This window comes from Passer domesticus, chromosome 32 (genome assembly GCF_036417665.1).
Source record: "Passer domesticus isolate bPasDom1 chromosome 32, bPasDom1.hap1, whole genome shotgun sequence".
NCBI lineage: Eukaryota > Metazoa > Chordata > Aves > Passeriformes > Passeridae > Passer > Passer domesticus.
Window position 1 is genome coordinate 2,094,505 of NC_087505.1, and position 19,967 is coordinate 2,114,471.

General features: G+C 58.6%; 1 protein-coding gene across 1 annotated transcript; it reads left to right on the plus strand.

The window, feature by feature from the left end:
* Window positions 1-606: 606 nt before the first annotated feature.
* IQGAP3 (IQ motif containing GTPase activating protein 3) lies at window positions 607-15,639 on the plus strand. The gene is made up of 38 exons (XM_064401647.1): window positions 607-669; window positions 1,664-1,751; window positions 2,058-2,214; window positions 2,492-2,569; window positions 2,748-2,824; window positions 2,963-3,030; window positions 3,291-3,404; window positions 3,803-3,981; window positions 4,253-4,340; window positions 4,607-4,770; window positions 4,956-5,043; window positions 5,176-5,339; window positions 5,467-5,627; window positions 5,854-5,978; window positions 6,155-6,321; window positions 6,490-6,580; window positions 6,660-6,827; window positions 7,349-7,491; window positions 7,567-7,737; window positions 8,009-8,092; window positions 8,548-8,619; window positions 9,178-9,247; window positions 9,611-9,819; window positions 10,014-10,166; window positions 10,260-10,423; window positions 10,567-10,791; window positions 10,877-11,017; window positions 11,479-11,563; window positions 11,821-12,053; window positions 12,142-12,274; window positions 12,555-12,657; window positions 12,803-12,947; window positions 13,078-13,165; window positions 13,763-13,975; window positions 14,056-14,222; window positions 14,377-14,478; window positions 14,809-14,917; window positions 15,140-15,639. The coding sequence occupies exons 1-38, from the start codon at window positions 645-647 to the stop codon at window positions 15,251-15,253; spliced, it is 4,926 nt and encodes a 1,641-aa protein (XP_064257717.1). The 5' UTR covers window positions 607-644; the 3' UTR covers window positions 15,254-15,639.
* Window positions 15,640-19,967: the final 4,328 nt, after the last annotated feature.

Here is a 19,967-nt window from a genome sequence, read left to right on the forward strand (position 1 = left end):
TGCCGCTGCTCCCCGGTGTCCCAGTGTCTCGGGGTCCCGGTGCCCCCTGAGCTCCCCAGTGTGTGTCCCATGCTCTCCCGCCCCCGGTGTCCCGCTGTCCCAGGGTCCTGGTGTCCCGTTGCCCCGCTTTCCCGGTGTCCCGCCGTCCCAGTGCCGCCGTTCCCCGGTGCCCCCGTGGTCCCAATGCCGCCGTTCCCCGGTGTCCCGGGATTCCGGTGCCCCACTTTCCCAGGGTCCAGCGGTCCCAGTGCCGCCGTCCCCCGCTGTCGCGCTGTCCCGGTGTCCCGCAGTCCCAGTGCCGCTGCTCCCCGGTGCCCTGGGGTCCCTGTGTCCCGCTGTCCCTGTGACCCCGTGTCCCCCTGTCCCGCTGTCCCTGGATCCCCGTGTCCCGTGTCCCTGGGTCCCGCTGTCCCGGGGTGCCGCTGTCCCGGGGTCCCTGTGTCCCCCTGTCCCTGTGTCCCGCTGTCCCCGTGTCCCCCTGTCCCTGTGTCCCGGGGTCCCGCTGTCCCTGTATCCCCGTGTCCCGCTGTCCCCCTGTCCCTCGGTCCCTCTGTCCCTCTGTCCCGCCCGGCAGCCCCCGCGCGCAGCCACGTGTGCGGCGGGAGATTCAAACCGCGGGCGGAGCCACCGGAGCAGCCGCGGCCATGGAGGGAGCGGGCCCGGGGCGCTGTGAGTGACCCGCACCGGCACCGGCACCGGCACCGGCACCGGCACCGGCACCGGCACCGGCACCGGCACCGGCACCGGCACCGGGGCTGCGGGCACGGCGGGCAGGCAGAGGATGAGGGGAGGGGAGCGGGAATATCCGGGGTGCAGCGGGACGGGAGGGGGACAAGTCTGGGGTGCAGCGAGCTGGGGGGGACAGGGGAATGTGGGGGGACAGGGGGATGTGAGGGGACAGGAAAGGCTGGGGGGTCAGGGGGATGTGGGGAGACAGGTAAGGCTGGGGGGTCAGGGGGATGTGAGGGGACAGGTAAGGCTGGGGGACAGGGGGATGTGAGGGGACATGTGAGGCTGGGGGGTCAGGGGGATGTGGGGAGACAGGTAAGGCTGGGGGGACAGGGGATGTGAGGGGACAGGTAAGGCTGGGGGACAGGGGGATGTGAGGGGACATGTGAGGCTGGGGGGACAGGGGGATGTGAGGGAACAAGTGTGGGGGGGGACAGGGACTCTGGGCGTGCAGAGGGATGGGGGAGCGGTCAGATTTAGGGATGGAGGAGGAACAGGCAGTCTGCATGTGGGTAGAGGGACGGCGGTGGCAAGGTGCCAGGCCCATGGGGACAAACTGGGGGGGACATATTTTGGGGAATGGTTTGTTGGGAGGCAGCTGGGTGCCCCCCAGAAGTCGTGGGTGCCTTCAGCACGAGCAGCAGTGTAAAAGGACCCCAAACCTGTGTTCCCCACCTCCTCCTCCCTGGATGCTTGTTCTGTGCCCTTCCCACTCCAGTGCCAGCCCCGATGGCCGTTACTTGGAAAAAAGGGAAATTGGAAACTTTCCTCCCACCATGGACTGTGACGTTGATGCCACTCCCACGAGGGCTGTGGGAGGCTGCTGCACCCAAAGCCCGGCTCCCTTTCCCAAATCTTAGTTTCAGTGGCTATGGGGGGCTTCAAAAAGCCTCTTTGAGCAGGGGGCTCTGATGGGGGGGCCCTTTCTGCCCAGGTGAGCGCCCGACTGCCGATGAGATGGACGAACAGAGGAGGCAGAACGTTGCCTACCAGTACCTGTGTCACCTGGAGGAAGCCAAGCGGTGGGGTTGCACTTGGGGAGATCCTCGAGCTCAGATTTGGGGGGAGAAGGGGTGTTAAGGGGAGGGACAGTGAGTGGGGGATGGCAATAGCGCTGCAGAATACTGCTGTGTCTTTCTGGGGGGTTGTGTTTTTTTGTGGGGGGACGCTCAGCCCTACACCCAAACTAAAAACCACCCAGCAGCAATGCCTGAGGGCTGAGCTCCCCTGCTAGGGAGGATTTATTGGAATGGAGCTGGTGGGGGGGAAATGTCCTTTGGGTGCTTTTCTCTGGGGGTCTGTGACGTGCCCTGTCCCTGCCCTGCCAGGTGGATGGAGGCCTGTCTGGGTGAGGGGCTGCCCCCACCCACAGAGCTGGAGGAGACCCTGCGCAACGGGGTCCTCCTGGCCAAGCTGGGCCACTGCTTTGCCCCTGCCATTGTCCCCCTGAAGAAGATCTACGACCCTGAACAGACACGGTACAAGGTAAGGCTGTGGCACCGGAGGGAAGGTGTAGTACCCCTTAGGGTGTAGCCCCAAACCTTTCCCTTGCTGGTGAGTGCAGAGTGAGGAGGGACTTGGTGACAGCAGTCACTGAGGGACTGTTCTGTAGCAGGTGGATGCAGTGGGGTCCCTGAGCTGGGGATCACTGGCATTGCCTCTGCTTTGACCTCCTGCCTTGGCTGGGTTGCTCTGGGGGCAAGGGGGACCCCAGGGGTGGGAGAAAGTGGGGTTCAGCCTGACCTCAGCTCCTCTCTTCCAGACAGCTGGGCTTCACTTTCGGCACACGGATAACATCAACTACTGGCGTGATGCCATGAGCCACGTGGGGCTTCCCTCGGTAACACCTCCCCTCTGCTCTCCCCAGCCAAGGGACACACTGGCCTTTGCCTTGTGCCAGTACTGGGGTGCTGGTATGGCAGGGGGGCTTTGTCTTTGCCCCCCACTCTTTGACACCAGTGACCCTGGGGACTGGCTCGATGCCACTGCTCCCTGACATGTCTCTGTCTTGGTGGCAGATCTTCCACCCAGAGACCACAGACATCTATGACAAGAAGAACATGCCTCGGGTAGTCTACTGCATCCATGCACTCAGGTGGGTGCCCTGGCCTGGCTCTCATGGAATGTGTTCATGCTCATGAGCCCTTTGGTGGTGTCACCCATCAGCCTCGGGTGACACGGAAGCATCAGGAGGGAGAAGCAGGTGATGTCACCGTGTGGGTTTGTATTTCAGCTTCTACCTCTTCAAGCTGGGGCTGGCTCCCCCGATCCAGGACTTGTATGGCAAGGTGAACTTCACAGGTATGTGCAGGGAGACCTGGCCTGGACTTGCCAAGGGGGGTTTGCCACCAGTGCTCTGGGGTCCCATGGCAGGAGGGGTGTGCGGAGTGAAAGTCTTGGATGCGTTTTGCCAAAGCTGCCTCAGGGATGCTCACCCCAGTGTGGGTTTTTTCTGCACCCCTCTCAGTCTGGCAGGGGAGTGGGGGCTCTGCTGGCTGCCCCTGCTCCTGTACTGGGCTATGGGGCTGGTGCTGAGCAGTGCTGCCTCTGCTCTGCTCCAGAGGAGGAGATCAACAACATGAAGAGGGAGCTGGAGAAGTATGGGCTGCAGCTGCCTGCCTTCAGCAAGATTGGAGGCATTTTGGCCAACGAGCTCTCAGTGGATGAAGCAGCAGGTGATGGGTGCCTGGTGGGGAGCAGGGCTGGGTGTCAGCCCCTTAGCAGGGTCATGGCTCAGCTGCTGAATGCCAAATTTGGGGCCAGCAAGCTGGGAGGGGATGCCCTGGGAGGTGATGGATGCAGTGGGAGGCACCTGGTTGTTTTCTTTCAGCCCGGCACAAGGCTGCAGGTGCTGGCACAGCCATTGCTAGGCAGCAGCAGCCTGAATTCTGTATTCCCTGGGCTTGCTGTGAGACTTCTGGGTGCTGGGGACTGCAGCTGGCCTTGTGAACAGGGCGGGTTCCCACCCTCGCCCGTGGAATGTCTTGTCCCACTGCCTGCAGGGATAAAGCAGATGGTCCGTCCTGCCCCTCGGTGTCCCGTGTCACTCACCCTGTCCCTGCCTCTCCCCCAGTCCACGCCGCAGTGCTGGCCATCAACGAGGCGGTGGAGCGGGGCGTGGTGGCCCAGACGATGCAGGCCCTGCAGAACCCCCACGCCATGCTGCTGGGGCTGCGCCACGAGCTGGCAGGGGCCTACCAGGAGGTGCTGCACCAGGCCAAGCTGGAGAAGGGCAGCAATGCTAGAAACAGGGTGAGCAATGCACCTCAGGGTGCTCTGGGGTGGTTGGCAGAGGAGCAGCCCCTTTGCTGATGGGTGGGTGGAGGGATCCCTACAAAGACCTACAGGGCTTGCTGGCTGAAACATGGCCTGGGAGCTCTTGTGCTGAGCAGAAGATGGGGAGATGATTCCTCTTTGGGGGCTAGTTCACCCAGAAATGAGCCCAGGCATCTGCAGGGCACCCCACTGTGCATGGTGGGGTGGGCTTGGGCAGAAAGATCAAGCTGGGGAGTTCCCTGTCCAGTACCCACAGGTGATCCCTGAAGGAGAGGACGTCTACGACTGGTGTCTGACCCAGGCTGAAATCCAAGGGAACATCAACAAAGTGAATGGTGAGCAAAGCTGGGCCTTCCCTCTGGGGGTTTTCCAGGGCTTATGGTGGGACCATGGTAGCCCTGGGCATGGGGAGAGTGGTGGGAGGAGCAGAAAGAAGCTGCTCTGGCCAGCCTCAGACCTAGTGGCAAGAAGGGCTGGGTGTGCATTTCCAAGGAGAAATTAAAGTGATGGGTATGCAGGCTTTAGCCCATAGCTGCCTTTGCTCCCTGGAGCTGTGGGATGATTTACCTGCTCACCTCTGGGGTGAACTGGCCTCTTGTAGTGCGTGGGGCTCTGGAAGAGGTGGACAATGCCCTGGAGAGACAGGATGTGCTGGCACTGCACTGTGCACTGCAGGACCCCAGCCTGGCCCTGCGCTGCGTCCAGCGGGACAACCTTGAGCTCTACTTGGAGCAGCTGAGCACGGACCGGGAGGAGAAGGCCCTGGTAGGGGCTGGCAGGAGCCTGGGGTGCAGGGTGCTGGTGCTGGGGGGCAGCCCCTGGTCCCCAGGGAGAGGGAGGTCCCATGGGCTGGGAGTCCCCAGCTTTCTGCCAGGGGTCTGAGCACGGCTGCTCTGTCAGCACAAGCAGGGAGAGCTGTGAGAGCTGACACCCCTCTGTGCCTGCTGCAGGAACTGGGCTACCTGGAGCTGCTGGAGCAGCAGGAGCTGCAGGCAGGGATCCTCACAGCGAACCGGAGGGACGAGAAGGAGCGAGCCAGTGAGTGCCTGGGTGAACTCCTATTGCAGATTCTGCTGCCCAGTGCATCCCAGGAGCTGGCAGCCTGGCCCTGAGACAGGACACAGCCACCTCCTGCAGCCCCCCTGTGCCAGCCCCCTGTCTGTCCCTCAGTGCTGCAGGCTGTCAGCCGGATCAACGCTGCTGTCCGCCAAGGGGTGCCAGCCAAAACCTTGGAAGCTCTGATGGACCCTGCAGCCCAGCTGCCTGATGTGCATGGCCCTGCTGCCCCCTTGTACCAGCACCAGCTGGCCCTGCTGCAGAAACAGCACCCACGGGTGAGAGACCCCAGGGATGCCCTCTGCTAGGACTGGGGTGCTTCCTTTGCTGCTGCTTCCCCAGGGAAGCTGGGCCTGGAGGAGGAGGAGGTTATGGGGGTTCATTGTCTCTGCCTGCCCTGTGCAGGGCGAGTTGGCACAGGAGGAGTTGTTTGTGGCTGTGGAGATGCTCTCGGCTGTGGCACTGGTTAACCAAGCCCTGGATGCCAGGAACCCCAGCAGGCTCTGGAGCAGCCTGGTCAGCCCTGCCCTGGGCCTCTCAGGAGCTGAGGATGCAAATGCACAGCGGTGAGCTGGGCTCTGTGCTAGGGGTTGGTGTGGAGAAATCTTGTGGAAAGGGCTGGTCAGGGGGGTCTGGGCTTTTTGTGGGCTTGTTCCAGCAGCCTCCCTGTCCTGTGCTTTGCCTCTCCCCTCTGAAGAGCTGGGCAGCTGGCACTGGCAGTGCCTTCCTTCTCAGAATGAACCAAGCCCTTCTTGGAATGCTTCAGGTCATTGCTTCGTGTCTCTCCTGCAGGTACTTTGATGACTTGTTGCAGCTGAAAGGCCAGTTGAGGAAAGCAGGAGCTGAGTTCCTGAGCTGGAATGACATTCAGGACAGCATCAACAACACCAATTCATCAGTGCAGGATGAAAACGACCGTGAGTCCTGCCCACACGAGGTTTGGGCACGCAGGGGGTGGCAGATATCCTCGGAGGGAGGTTGCACTGGGATTCCAGCCCTAGTAAGACACCGGAGAATCTCACACCACCGTGGGCTGTGACTCCCCTGGAGCCTGGAGGGTTGAAAGGCGTGTCCTCCCTTCCCTCCCCGGCAGGAGTCCGTGCCCTCCGGCTGCTGAACGAGGCGCTGCTGCGGGAGGACCCTGAGCAGACGCTGGCGGCGCTGCTGCTGCTGGCTGGGGATGCCCTGCCCGACATCGCCCCTCCCTCTGCCCCACGCTACCACCGGGTCCTGTCCCGGGCACGGAGGCAGAAAGCCCAGGTGGGGTGGGATTCTCGGCTGTGGGGAATCTCCTTGGCAGCATGGTATCCCCCCCTGGATGCAGGGTACCCTGCCTTGGTCACAGGACTGTGAAGTATCCCCCCTCCCCACCCCAGCAGTGCAGCCAGGGCTGCCCAGCTCACTAGAGCCCATCTCCCCATCTCACAGGCCACGGAGGACAGTGGAGCTGCTCTTTGCTGGGAAGAAATCCAGGAAGGGGTCTGCCAGGCCAACCAGGACACCGTGGCAGCCAGGAGGAGTGAGTGCTCTCCCCATGTGGGTGCTGCTGGAGCTCGGGGGACAAGAAGGGGCTGATGTGAGCCCCTCTGCTCCCGCAGTGGCTCTGGGCATAGCTGCCATCAACCAGGCCATCAAGGAAGGGAAGGCATCACAGACACTGAGGGTGCTGTGCAACCCTGACGTTGCCCTGTGTGGGGTGGTGAACGCCTGTGCTGACGCCTACCAGGAGCAGCTGGCAGCTCTGATGGCCACCAAGAGACCAGCAGGTAAAACCCTGGGGGCTGCAAAACCTCCCCCACCCTGGGAGCCTGGGGTGCACCCCTGGCCAGGGTGTTCAGGGGGAGCAGCACTCTCCAGCAGCTCCTGTGGTTGTGTTTGAGGTTCCCCAGGATGAGGGAAGAGATGAGAATCTTGACTCCATGTCTCAGAAGGCTGATTTATTATATTATGATATTATATTATATTAAAATGCTATACTAAAAAGAATAGAAAGGATCCATCAGAAAGCTAGAAAGGAAAGGGATGGAATGAATAATAAAAACCCGTGACTGCTCAGAGAGTTGAAACAGCTGGACCATGGTTGGTCATTAAGTAGAAACAATCCACCTGGACCAATCTAAGATGCACCTGTTGGTGAACAACCTCCAGCCCACATTCCACAGCCAGCAGAGAGTTATTGTTTACATTTCTTTTCTGAGGCTCCTCAGCTAGAATAGGAGAAAAATCCTAGCAAAGGCTTTTCATAAAAATACCCTGGTGGCAAGCTCCCATCCATCCCGGCACGCAGGGAGCACGAAGCCATCCTGGACCCGGCACAGGCTGCTGGATGGCACCGAGTACTACCTGAACCTGCAGACCCTGGAGGGCAGCTGGCAGTGCCCGCGCGGCGGCACCTTCAACACCACGCACCTGAGCCGGGAGGAGATGCAGGTACGGGCAGCGCGGGCTGGCCGGGCACCGCTGGCACGGCTGGGGCTGAGCCGGCTCTGCCTCGTGTCCTTGCAGTCCGTCGTCACCCGAGTGACGCTGGCCCACGAGCGGGAGCGCCTCTGGGCCTCCAGGGTGGCCTTGGTGGTGCGGCTGCAGGCGCGGCTCCGCGGCTTCCTCGTCCGCCGGCAGCTCGCGGCGCGGCGGCACGTCCTGCGGGAGCAGAGGCCAGCTGCCATCAGGATCCAGGTGACACAGCCAGCAGCTGTCCCCGCTCTCAACAGCGGCACACACCAAGGGAAGATGCTGGCGGGTCTGGGGAGGGCCGGCGCTTGCTGCTCTGGTTTTACCTCAGGATTCCTGAGGTGCTGCAGGGAGCAGCACCTAAACGTCCCCTAGAAGTCCTCCCACAGTGGCTGCTTTCCTCTTTCCCCACGCTGTGTTGTTCTCTTTCCTCGTGTGCTCTCTGAAAAAGCAATGGAGCCACAGTGACCTCACTCAGGTGTCTTCTCGTGCCCAGGCTTGTTGGAGGGGGTACAGGCAGCGCAGAGCTTACCTGGACAGGCTGCACTACCTGAAATCCAACACAGAGGCTGCAATCAAGGTTTGGAAGATTCCCGTGTTGGGCATTGTTCAGCTTGTGAGGGTGGCATCTACCCCTGCCCAGTGCAGAGGAGCCGGGGGGATTGTGGCAGCTGGGCCAGGGCAGTGTGTGAGTGGACAGGGCAGAAAAAAAATCATAGATTAGAATTGTTATCATGGGCTCACTGAGGCTGGAAGAGCACTTGAAAATCACTGGGTCCATCTCAGCACTGCCAAGGCCACCACTAACCATGTCCCCAAGTGCTACATCCCTGTGGGTGTTAAATCCCTCCTGGGATGGTGAACCCACTTTTCTGGGCAGCCTGTGCCAATGCCTGACCACCCCTTCTATGAAGAAATTTTCCTTAATATCCAACCTAAACCTCCCCTAGAAGTCCTCATGATTTTTCCCCTCCACCCATTCCCTTTGGCCAAGCAAGTCTTTCCAGAATCCAAATGTTTGAACATCTCTCCCAGATCCAGGCAGCTGTGAGGATGTGGCAGGCACAGAGGAAGTACCAGGAGAGGCTGCGGTACTTCAGGCAGAATGTAAGAGATGGGATGGGAGTCAAACAGCTCCTGGGACCCTGTTGGTGGGGATGTAGGGGGATGATCTGGAGCAGTTGGATCCCTGTCCCTGAGTGCTCTCAGTGCAGCTGGAAGAGCTGATTTATCCTAGCTGGGGGACAGATGGGAAGGAATAGGTACCTGGTGGGTCTGGAAGCCAAACTCTCAGGTTCTGTAAAGTGTGAAGAGAGCAAAACCACTCCAGTTCCATCAAAAAACAGCAGTGACTTCAAGATGCCCATCAAGAGGGGAAGGAAATATTTTTGGGGAAAAGGTGGGGGGGTCTCAGCTGTGGGAAGTGAAGTTGCACCCCTGGAGTTGCTGCAGCTTCTGATATACAGTGAGTGGAGGGGAATGACCACTGAAAATGATAGAATCCCAAAATCTCTCCTGTATTGTAGAGACCCTCATTCCAGGCCTTAATACATTCCTGGCAGTGGGACCAGGCAGCGAGGTGCTTGTCCAGCTCTCCTTCATTTCCCCACATGTGTTAGGGACACTATGGAAAAACATCTCCCACCCCCTTGTTTGTCTTGGCAGATTAAAGCTGTAATTAAAATCCAGGCTTTTGTGCGAGCCAACAAGGCCCGTGGGGATTACAGGATGCTGGGTAAGTAAGTGCCTGCTCATTGCTGCTCTGAAGTGTCATGGCTAATTGGGAAGGGGACTCTGCCTCTTCCCTTGCTGGCCCTGCACAGTGGGCAAGCAGTTATGTGCAGGCTGCTGGTGGCCCCTTGGCAAGGACAGGGGTGACAGAGCCTTGGTGGTCCTTGCTCATCAGCCCTGGGGCTGCCCCTGTGCCCCCAAAACCTTCCTGGAGGCTGTTGCACAGTGTGGCCGCGTGCTGTCCCATATCCTGGTGCTGCAAGAGGATGCTTTTTGGGGAGGAGGATGGGGTGTCTGAGTGAATGCTGGGGGTCTGAGGGACTGCAGTGGGGGCAATTATTCACGGCCTTCCTGTGCATTGCTGCAGTCCACAGCAAGAGTCCACCCCTGGGCATCGTGCGGCGCTTCATCCACCTGCTGGAGCAGAGCCAGCACGACTTCTGGGAGGAGTCGGAGGTGCTGCGGCTGCAGGAGGAGGTGGTGAAGAGGATCCGTGCCAGCCGGCAGCTGGAGAGCGACCTGGACCTCATGGACATCAAGATTGGGCTGCTGGTCAAGAACAGGATCACGCTGCAGGTAGAGAGAGAGGGGGAGGGCTTGGCTGCCTCGTGCTGTCCTGCCCTTCGTGGCATCGCAGCTTGGATTTGTCTCTGCTTCACTCCTTAAGCAGTTGGAGGGGTCAGGGAGCACTGGGGTGCCTCTGGCTCTCCCAAAAACTGGTCAGAATGCCAGAGCCTTAGGCAGACCCCAGTGCTTCTCTCCCACCACAGGAGGTGGTGTCCCACTGCAAGAAGCTGACCAGGAAGAACAAGGAGCAGCTCTCAGAGATGATGTCCATGGACAAGCAGAAGGGGCTCAAGACGCTCAGCAAGGAGAAGAGGCAGAAGCTGGAGGCCTATCAGCACCTCTTCTACCTGCTGCAGGTGGGGCTGGGGGGCTCTGCTGTGTCCCCACAGCTTGGGGGGGCAGTGCAGGCACCTGACCCCTGGCTAGCTTGGTGTCCCTCCTCCCTGCAGACACAGCCAGTGTACTTGGCCAGGCTGATCTTCCAGATGCCCCAGAACAAGTCCACCAAATTCATGGAGTCGGTGATCTTTACGCTTTACAACTACGCTTCCAACCCACGGGAGGCTTATCTGCTGCTGCAGCTCTTCAGAGTGGCACTGCAGGAGGAGATCAGGTGCGTGTCCTGGGGTGGGAACGGGCCCAGGGCAAGGCTGAGCTGCATCAGCTCGCATGCTGTCATCTCTGCTGCCTCCTGCTTGGAGAACACACAAACACCGGTCCATCCCCTCATGCCACCTGCCCCATCTCTGTCCCCAGGTCCAAGGTGGACCACGTTCACGACATCCTGACGGGCAATGCCACGGTGATCCGGCTCGTGGTCAGCTTCTACCGCAACGTGCGTGGCCAGAACGCCCTGCGGCACATCCTGGCTGGCCCCGTGCAGGAGGTGCTGCAGGACAAGACCCTCAGCATCCACACGGACCCCGTGGACATCTACAAGGCGTGGATCAACCAGACTGAGTCTCAGACTGGGCACAGAAGGTCAGAGCCTGGGTTAAGAAGGCTTGGCTCGGCCACAGGGTGATGGGCACTGAGATGGTGATGGGGTCCTGTGCTCCCTTCACAGCAAGCTGCCCTATGAGGTCAGCCCTGAGCAGGCTCTCAGCCACCCCGAGGTCCAGAGGAGGCTGGACATTTCCATCCGCAATCTCCTGGCAGTGACAGACAAGTTTGTCTCTGCCATCACCTCTTCTGTGGACAAGATCCCGTGAGTATCCCCACGGTTTCTGTGCACACCCCAGGAGTGCTCTTCGCTCTGAGGTGTCTCCAGCAAGGCCTTAGGAAGGAGGCTGGGTTATGGGGGGGCTTCCTGGCCCCTTTGCTGCTGCAGGACTGAGTTACTGCACTGTCAGCAAGGAGAACCCCAAATATCAGCAGTGCCTCATGGGCTGGCTTGTTTTTCTGCTCCATTTCTGAGCAGTTTACTGCTGACTTTGAGATGGATGCCAGCTTTGTGGTCACCTCAGAGGATGAAGGCCTCCTCCAGAGGTGCCTGGGCTGGCAGCAGGGTGGGAGAGGGAGCTGAGGGGTGCTGTAGCTGCCAGTCCTACCTGTGGGCTTCTCCATCGCCCCAGGGCTGAGAGCTTGCTGCTTCTTGGATGATGGGTATAGGACTGGGTCATCAGGGTGGGCCCACATGCTGATGGTCCTCTCCCTACCTCTCCTCAGCTATGGGATGCGCTACATGGCCAAAATCCTGAGGATGTCCTTGGTTGAGAAATTCCCCAAGGCCCCAGCAGAGGAGGTTGATAAGGTACTGTGGGGCTGGGGCACCTGCATGGTTTGGTGGGGTTCAGCTGTGCCTGTACATAAAGGGCCACAAAAGGTCAGGTCCTCTTGACTTAAAAAACACCTCCAAGTCAATATTTTCCTTGAGCCACTAAGGAAATACCACGAGTGGGATCTTCCAGGATGGCCCCACCATGCAGAGCAAGGACGAAACACCCTCCCCTGCTGAGGTGTCACCTTGGGCCTTAACCCAACTGCTCCCCGGCCTGTCTCATGCCCTAGATCGTGGGGAACCTGCTCTACTACCGCTTCATGAACCCGGCAGTGGTGGCCCCCGATGGCTTTGACATCGTGGACATGTCAGCCGGGGTGGCCCTGCGGCCCGAGCAGCGCCGCGGCCTGGGCTCCATCGCCAAGGTGCTGCAGCACGCCGCCGCCCGCAAGGCCTTCCAGGGGGACAGTGCCCACCTCTGCGGGCTCAACCAGTACCTGGAGCGCACCCACAGCAAGTTCAGGTGGGCCCCAGGATGGTGGTGGCGTGGGAGGGTGGCTCAGGAGCCCGTGGCAGGGGGTTGGGGTGACCAAAGGGGTCCCTCCCTGCAGGAGGTTCATCTCTGCTGCCTGCTGCGTGCCTGAGCCTGAGGAGAGGTTTGACATGGATGAGTACTCAGAGATGGTGGCCGTGGCCAAACCAGTCATCTACATCACCGTGGGGGAGCTCATCAACACGCACAAGGTCAGGGCATAAAGCTCATGGCAAGCTCTGTTTCCTCTGCTCCCACCCCCTGGGCTTTCTGCTGAGTTTCCTCCCATCTTTCTGTATTCCACCCCTGGCACAGCTTCCCTATTCCTGACCCTTTTTTCCTCTTCTAAGCAAGGAAATAACCTAGATTCTGCAGATTTGTCCTTTTGCAAACCTCATATTTTCTCCATCCCCTCGTGGGTGTGAAGTGTGACCTTCCCTCACTCTCCATTTGCATCCCCTTTGCCACTGATTCATGCCTTGCACTGTCCAGCTCCTGCTCGAGCACCGGGACTCCATCACAGCACACCACAGTGACCCCCTGCACGAGCTCCTGGAGGATCTTGATGAGCTTCCTACAGTCCAGTCCCTGGTTGGTACGTTGGATTCTGGGACCTGATGGGAGGAGGGTGGACGTGGGCACACTTTCCTTGCACAAAGCTTCAGCTGGATTGCTTTGGGCATGGGAAGCCAGCCCTCTAGAGCCCAACACAGCTAGCAGGGCTCTCTGTGCCCTCACAGGAGAGAGTGTTGGCAGCCTGGGAGACAGTGATGCTGAGCAGGTGCTGTCCCAGCTCAGCAGAACAGAGATCTCCCTCACCCTCACCAACAAGCTGGTGCCAGTGGCCAGCAGCGAGGAGAGTGACACGAGGAGCCTGCTGCTGAGGTGAGGATGGGCTCTGTGGGCACCAGGAGGGTACTGGGGGCTGGGATGCTCAGGGTGGGCAAGAAACCTGAATATTGTGTGGAGGGTGATGGTCTGGAGCAGATGCCTGACATCTCCCTCTGGTCTCTAGCACCAAGCAGATGCTGGTGGATTTGATCCAGTGCCAGCCAGGAGATTCCCTCCCAGAAATCCTGTGGACACCAGCCTCAGAGCATGAGGTGAGGTGTGTGAGGCTGCTGCTAGGGAAGAACTGAAAAACTTTGTGGGCAAATGGCAAAAAAGTTCTCAGCAAAAAGCTGACTTGCTCCTCTCAGAGGTTTGGTCTTATGATCCATCCAGCAGTGCCTGAACTCTGATTTTCAGAAAAGTCACCTGTTCTGGGCCAGGAGGGACCCAGATCAAAGCATGGTGAAGGAGTTCTATAGCAAATTCAAGGTGATCTCCCGTGGCAGGGAGAAATGATGCATCTGACTCCATGATATCAGAAGGCTAATTAATTACTTTATTATGCTATATTATTCTATACTATATTACACTCCATCTAAACTGAAAGTGCACAAGCACTCAATGCACAAAATCTCGTGAGTGTCTGCTGACCATCAGGACAGTTTGCAGAGATTGGTCAAGAAAACAAAACACTTTGGGTAAACTGTCTCCATATTGCATTCTACTTTGGCACAAAAGCGCAGCAGATGAGATAAAAAATTGTTTTGATCATTCTTTTCTCAGTTCAGAGAACGTGAATCCTGCAGAGTTCGGTTGTTCCGCCTCTGTATCCCATTCTGTGCTCCAGGCTGACCCCTTCTCATCCCTAGGAAGCTGCCCACGAGCGCCTGGTGTGCCAGCGAGCTCTGCGGGATGCCCAGCCCTCTGCCCAGCTGCGGCGTCACCCCTCCCTGGCTGCCAACAGCCAGCTCTCCATGGAGGAGAAGAAGCGCAAGGTCACCCGCAACCTGCGGCGCTTGGAGAGCCTGGGGCTGCTGGACTCTGCCAACCACTACCAGCAGCTCATTGATGAGCTGGTCAAGGTGAGCTGGGGGCACCCCCAAACCCCCAGAGGTCCTGCTCGTGGCACGTGTTGGGTTTCTGGCACTGCTGTTTCCTCCAGGACATCCGGAACCAGCGGCGGCACCGGCAGCAGCGCCGCAGGGAGCTCCTGAAGCTCAGGCAGACCCTGGAGGGCCTCGATGCCAAGACTCTGTTTTATGAGGAGCAAATTGATTATTACAACCAGTACATCAAGACCTGCCTGGACAACCTGGCAGCCAGCAACAAGTGCGGTTCCTTACCAAAAATCAGTAATTTAAAAAAAACCCCGTTACTTGTTTTAATTGCTCTCTGGTTGTTGTGAGTCCTGGAGATGCTGGGAATCCAAGGGGTCACAGATGACTGGAGATGAGCTCTCAGAATGTGGTCCCTTCTCTTCCAGGGGCAGTGGGAAGAGCAAGAAGCTGCCATCTCTGCACTACACAGCAGCCCAGCTGTGGGAGAAGGGCGTGCTGCTGGAGATCCAGGACCTGCCACCCAGCCAGTGCGTAACCCTGCCCCAGGGGAGGGGCTCCTGCTTGGGGCTACTCAGTGCAGGGCCAGGAGTTGGACCTGATGATCCTTCTGGGTCCCTTCTGACTCAGGATATCCCATGATTCTATGAGAACTCGGGCAGGTAGAGGAAAATACCTGAGGAGGAGGAGGATGCATGTGGGCCACTGTTGTCCTGCCATGTGGGGCAGGTTGTTTGGTGTAGGAGAATGCAGGAAAGTTGAGGTTTGGGCTGTGGGTCTGGCTGCTGTGCTCAGGGGGTGCCCTGGCTGTGTTCAAGCTGTGAAGCCCCTTTTGGTAGTGAGTGGCTGTGTCTTCTCAGGCTCAGGAACGTGGTTTTCGACATCACCCCCTGTGAGGAGTCAGGCAGGTTCCAGGTGAAAGCCAAGTTCATGGGGGTCGACATGGAGCACTTCCAGCTGCACTACCAGGTGGGGAGCCTGTTCTGCACCTTCTGGGGCTCAGAGAGATGGGGGAAACTGGGTATGGGGGGGCTGGGTGGTGTCCCCCCACCTGCAGCTCTTGTGGGGACTTGGAGCCCTGCCTTGAGCTGTGCAGCTCCCACTGCAAGCCCAGCTCCCTGTGCCTGGCTGGGCACCCAGGAGGGCTTCCCTGGCTGGGCACAGTGGCAGTGGCAGTCCCCTCTCCCACAGGACCTGCTGCAGCTGCAGTACGAGGGGGTAGCAGTCATGAAGATGTTTGACAAAGCCAAGGTCAATGTCAACCTGCTCATCTTCCTCCTCAACAAGAAGTTCTTCAAGAAGTAACAGGGTCAGGGGTGGGGCTAGAGGGAACAGGGGCAATATAAACCTGCCAAAGAGACCCCAGGGCAGGGGAGCTGCTGCTGGCCATGGAGCTTTCCTGCATGGATGCAGCGTGCTTGAGCATCTGCAGCCAGCAGTGCCTGAGTGGGGAACACAGGGCCCAGCCCCAGCCCTGGGCACCCCAAGCTTGGTACTGAACCCGTGCCCAACCTCCCTGCAGGAGGAGGCAGCTGCCAAAGCTTTTGCAGCGTGTGTTGCTTTTAAAATCTATTTTATCTGGGTATTTTGGCTGTTCAATTCCTGTGTTGCCAACAGCCAGCTGCCCACTCTGTATTTCTGGACACTACACAGCTTTTACTGGTATAATAAAGGTATCTAATTTATCTATATCTATATCTATATCTATATGTATGTATATATTTCTTCCTCACACTAAGGCTTGGCTAATGTCAGAATCAGTCTTTTTATGGAGGGGAAGGGAGAGGCCAGAACAGAGAGGCAATGTCTGCTTGTGAAGACCCTGTGAGCTCTTCTCTAGTTCATTGAGGTGCAACAGAAGAATTTTGATTTTAAAGATGAATTTCACTGCTCTTCAGCCAGGTGTGAGACACAAGAGAAAGGCTCAGTGTCACTGCTGTCCCATGGACTGGAGCAGGGACCACATATCTGGACCACAGTGGAGCCTGGCACTGCTGTGGAACAAGCCCACAGCAGCACCTCAGCAGGGATGGTGTCTCTGTCCCCTCTTGATTTGCTCTGGTGTTTAATCAGTTTTCAAGTGTGGGACAATGGCTGTGTTTGGCCATGGCTTCATTTAAAGTATTTTCTCTCCATGTGAGCTCCTCCTCCAGACCTTTCTGTCTTGTCTTTGGAAAGTGATGTTTGTTTGTGAGGTTTTTATGTGTTTTTTTTATTTCCCTCCTCTCATAGAAATGCCTCAAACTATGCTTTTTTTATCCCCATCCCTGCTGGATTCCTGCTGTGCTGCCTCTGCTTGTTTACACCAAATAAAGATGGATCAGAAAATGCAGGATTTCTCTGGATGATCATTTCCCTGTGCTCCTCACCTGCCTCTCCCCTTGCTTACCAAGGTGTTTGAGGCTGGTGACATTCCTACAGCCCCTCATTCCCAAAAAAAAGGAGCCCCCTCAGCTCCTGGCCAGGGAGCAGCTCCTGCCAGCAGTGCAGAGTCAGGTGCTGAGGCACCAACCCAGCTCTTGCACAGGGAATTTAGGCCACTTTCAGACACACTTAATTCTTAAATAAATACTATGATTACGTCTCCTAAAGACTATGATTATATCTCTACAGGAATGAAGTGGGATCAAGCTGCAGCACTTTTCTGTGTTTAAAATAGGACCAGGCTGCCATTAACCTGTTGGATGCTGCACCATCTGCAGGGACAGGATCCTGGGGACGTTGCTGCTGCAACATTACCCATTTCCACACGGGTTTTTTTATCTTTTGGTTGCCATATTTGTTTATTTTTCCCCTTCCTTGCCTTCAGAGGAGGATCCAGCATGTCTCTGGCTGTGGCTCAGTGTGGTTTGTTGCTGCCAGCCACCTCCCCCAGCAGCCAAGCAGCCATTGGCTTTGCACCAGCAGCACTTGGCACGCTAAAACCCCTTTTTTGGGGGGGCTCTGGGGATGGAGGGGAAGCCTGAGGTAAAGAACTCCACCTAATAAAACAGTCCCAACTATTCACTCAGCACAGCTGCAGCATGGGCTGGAGGGGACTTGGTGCTGCTGTGGAAAAAGTGATTTTTTTTTTTTTTTTTGGCTCCCGGGAAGTCTGTGTGGCCAGCCATGACTCAGAAACAGGGGTGCCACCTCTTGCCTGCTGCCCACACACTTGGGAGACGAGGTCGGAGGGGAAAATGAAGCCCTGGGAGCTCTGGAGGGGCTGGCTGAGCTCCTCCCGAGCCAGCTCCACTAGATGTCATTGCAAGCTGGGGATAAGCGAGCACAGCCCTGCCGGGGCTGCTCTGTGCCTGCTCGGGTGGCCAAAGATCCAGGGATGGATCCCCGCAGCAATCCGGGGTGGACAAAGGCAGGCTGAGGCTTGCAGAGCCTCTCCTGAGCCCTGGGGCTTTTCCTGGGGCTTTTCCTGGGGTTTTTCCTGGGGTTTTTCCTGGGGCTGGTGCTGCTTGCCCAGGCTGGGACACAGAAAGGGATCCCCAGGTCCTGCCCCACCTGAGAGGTGTTGTTTGGGAAGGGGGAGAAAAGGAGAAAACTGGGCTCCCTCTGGGGCTCGTGTTTCACAGCAGAGGATCCCACACTGGTTTGGTTCAAGGGGACCTTGAAGATCATCCAGTCCCTCCCCCTGCCATGGGCAGGGACACCTTCCACCATCCCAGGCTGCTCCAAGCCCCATCCAGCCTGGCCTGGGACACTTCCAGGGATGCCACAGCCTCTCTGGGCACCTGTGCCAGGGCCTCCCCACCCTCACAGCCAAAAATTCCTTCCCAATATCCCATGTAACCCTGCCCTCTGGCAGTGTGAAGCCCATTCCTCCTCCTCCTGTCCCTCTGTAGGCACAGGGAGATTTCACCTTGACCAGCTCCAGCACCACCAGCATGGCAAAAGGAATAATTGTGCTTGCATTAAACCCCCTCACTGACTCCCCCCTGCACACCCAGCTGTGACACAGCATTCCCAGGGCTGCTGGAGGTGCCACAGGGTCCCCAGGTGCCACAGGGTCCCCAGGTACCACAGCAACACAAGCCTTGCTCCTGCTCCCTCCTCACTTACTGCCAAATTGCCTCCAGGAGCACAAACGAGCTGCCAGATGGGTGGACTTTGGGAAAAAAAAATAAAAAGGGAATGAGGGAGGGTTAAGAAAATTATAAGTATGTGCATGTGTGGGGATGTGTGAGATGGAGAGGAAATTTGCACGAGGGAACAGCAATGGCATTCAGCTCTTCACTCTCACCAGGCTGGTTTGGTTCAAGTCCTGCAGCCTGTGGCACTCAGCGTGTGTAGGAAAGTGTGATCTGAGGAGAAAGGTGCCCACTCTGGGGCTGCTGCCCTGGCCCAGGGGGGAAAGGGGCTGCTGGCACCTCCCTGGCTTTGTGAGGGAGATGGAATGAAGGAGCATTGGGAGGTTCACAGCTGGGAGATCACTGTCCCTGTTCCAGCCTCCTCACAGGAATCCAACACCCAAAAGGGATGAAAAATGGTTAAACTGGGCTCAGAAAGGCGCTGCTGCAAGTCCTGACCCCAGCAGCTTGGGCCTGCCTGGCCTGGTGGAGAAGCTGCTGGGAGCTGGTTCTGGGTGCTGGGTGCTGGTTCTGGGTGTTGGGAGCTGGTTCTGGGTGCTGGGTGCTGGTTCTGGGTGTTGGGAGCTGGGTGCTGGTGTTGGGTGCTGGGTGCTGGTGTTGGGTGCTGGTTCTGGGTGCTGGGTGCTGGTACTGGGAGCAAACCTCCCTGCAAACCCCAGGGTGTCCCTGCAACCTCCAAGGTGTCCCTGCAAACCTCACAGTGTCCCTGCAACCCCAGGGTGTCCCTGCAAACCTCAAGGTGTCCCTGCAAAGTCCAGGGTGTCCCTGCAGACCTGAGTGTCCCTGCAAACCTGAGTGTCCCTGCAACCCCAGGGTGTCCCTGCAAACCTCAGAGTGTCCCTACAAAGTCCAGGGTGTCCCTGCAAACCTGAGTGTCCCTGCAACCCCATGGTGTCCCTGCAAACCTGAGTGTCCCTGCAACCCCATGGTGTCCCTGCAAACCTGAGTGTCCCTGCAACCCCACGGTGTCCCTGCAAGCCTCGGGGTGTCCCTGCAATGCTCGGGGTGTCCCTGCAGTGCCCAGGGTGTCCCTGCAAACCCCGGGGTGTCCCTGCAACCCCAGGGTGTCCCTGCAAACCTGAGTGTCCCTGCCACCCCAGGGTGTCCCTGCACCCAGCTCCTCTCCACAGGCACACCTGGACGTGCCCTCTCTCCTGCTCCTGCCGCAGTCCTGAGGATGCTCAGGCCCTGTGCAGAGGGGTTCCGAGTCCTGGACACCCCAGGCACACAGGACAGGGGCTGGGCTGTGCCTCCAGCTGCACCCCAGGGGTCTGTGGATGCACTGCCCTGCCCAGGACGGGGTTCACCTGCTTGGGCAGCCTGGCTCCAGCCAGCCCTGCTCACCCAGCAGCACCGAGAGGGCAGGCGAGCAGCTCAAAGAGCCCGGGGCAGTCAGGGCTCAGCTCAGCCATGCCAGGCTCTGCCCCAGGAGCAGCAGCCTCCCTGGCAGTGCCAGGGCCTCTGCCCCACAGCTCCTGCCGGGATGGCACGGGCTCCCTGAGGAATAATATCGCTGCTCCCTTCTGATGGCAGCAGCTTCCTTGTGGGAGAGGGGAAAAAGCACAAACCGAAGCGGGGAGAAAATAAGAGGGGAATGTTTGCCGACTGTCTGCTGCGTGTTGTTGCTGTTTGTTGTGTTTCCGCGGTTGCTTTGGCAACCCCGGGAAGAGATGCCAGGCTGTGGCACGGCGGGTACCAGCACGGCGTGGGGAGGAGCTGGGGGATGGATCCTGGCAGGGATGGCAGGCTGGGCAGGGCACTGATGGGGGCACACTCACACCTCGGGTGAGGTGCTGCTTCTCATCCCAGGGCTCTCCGAGAGGGAGCTGGCTTGGGGATGAGTGAAGGGACACTGGCTGAAGGGTCCTTGGGGACAGCAGCCAGCCCTGCTGCCCCCCAGGAGCCTGGGAACGCCTGGGCTCATCCTCTCTCCTCTC

What these genes read in the sequence shown, in the direction of transcription:
- IQGAP3 (XM_064401647.1), top strand. Translation starts at nt 645, where the DNA reads ATGGAGGGAGCGGGCCCGGGGCGCT. An exon ending in ACGAGGAGCCTGCTGCTGAG is followed by an intron (nt 12,948 to 13,077) that starts GTGAGGATGGGC and finishes TCTGGTCTCTAG; the next exon opens with CACCAAGCAGATGCTGGTGG. An exon ending in CAGGACCTGCCACCCAGCCA is followed by an intron (nt 14,479 to 14,808) that starts GTGCGTAACCCT and finishes GTGTCTTCTCAG; the next exon opens with GCTCAGGAACGTGGTTTTCG.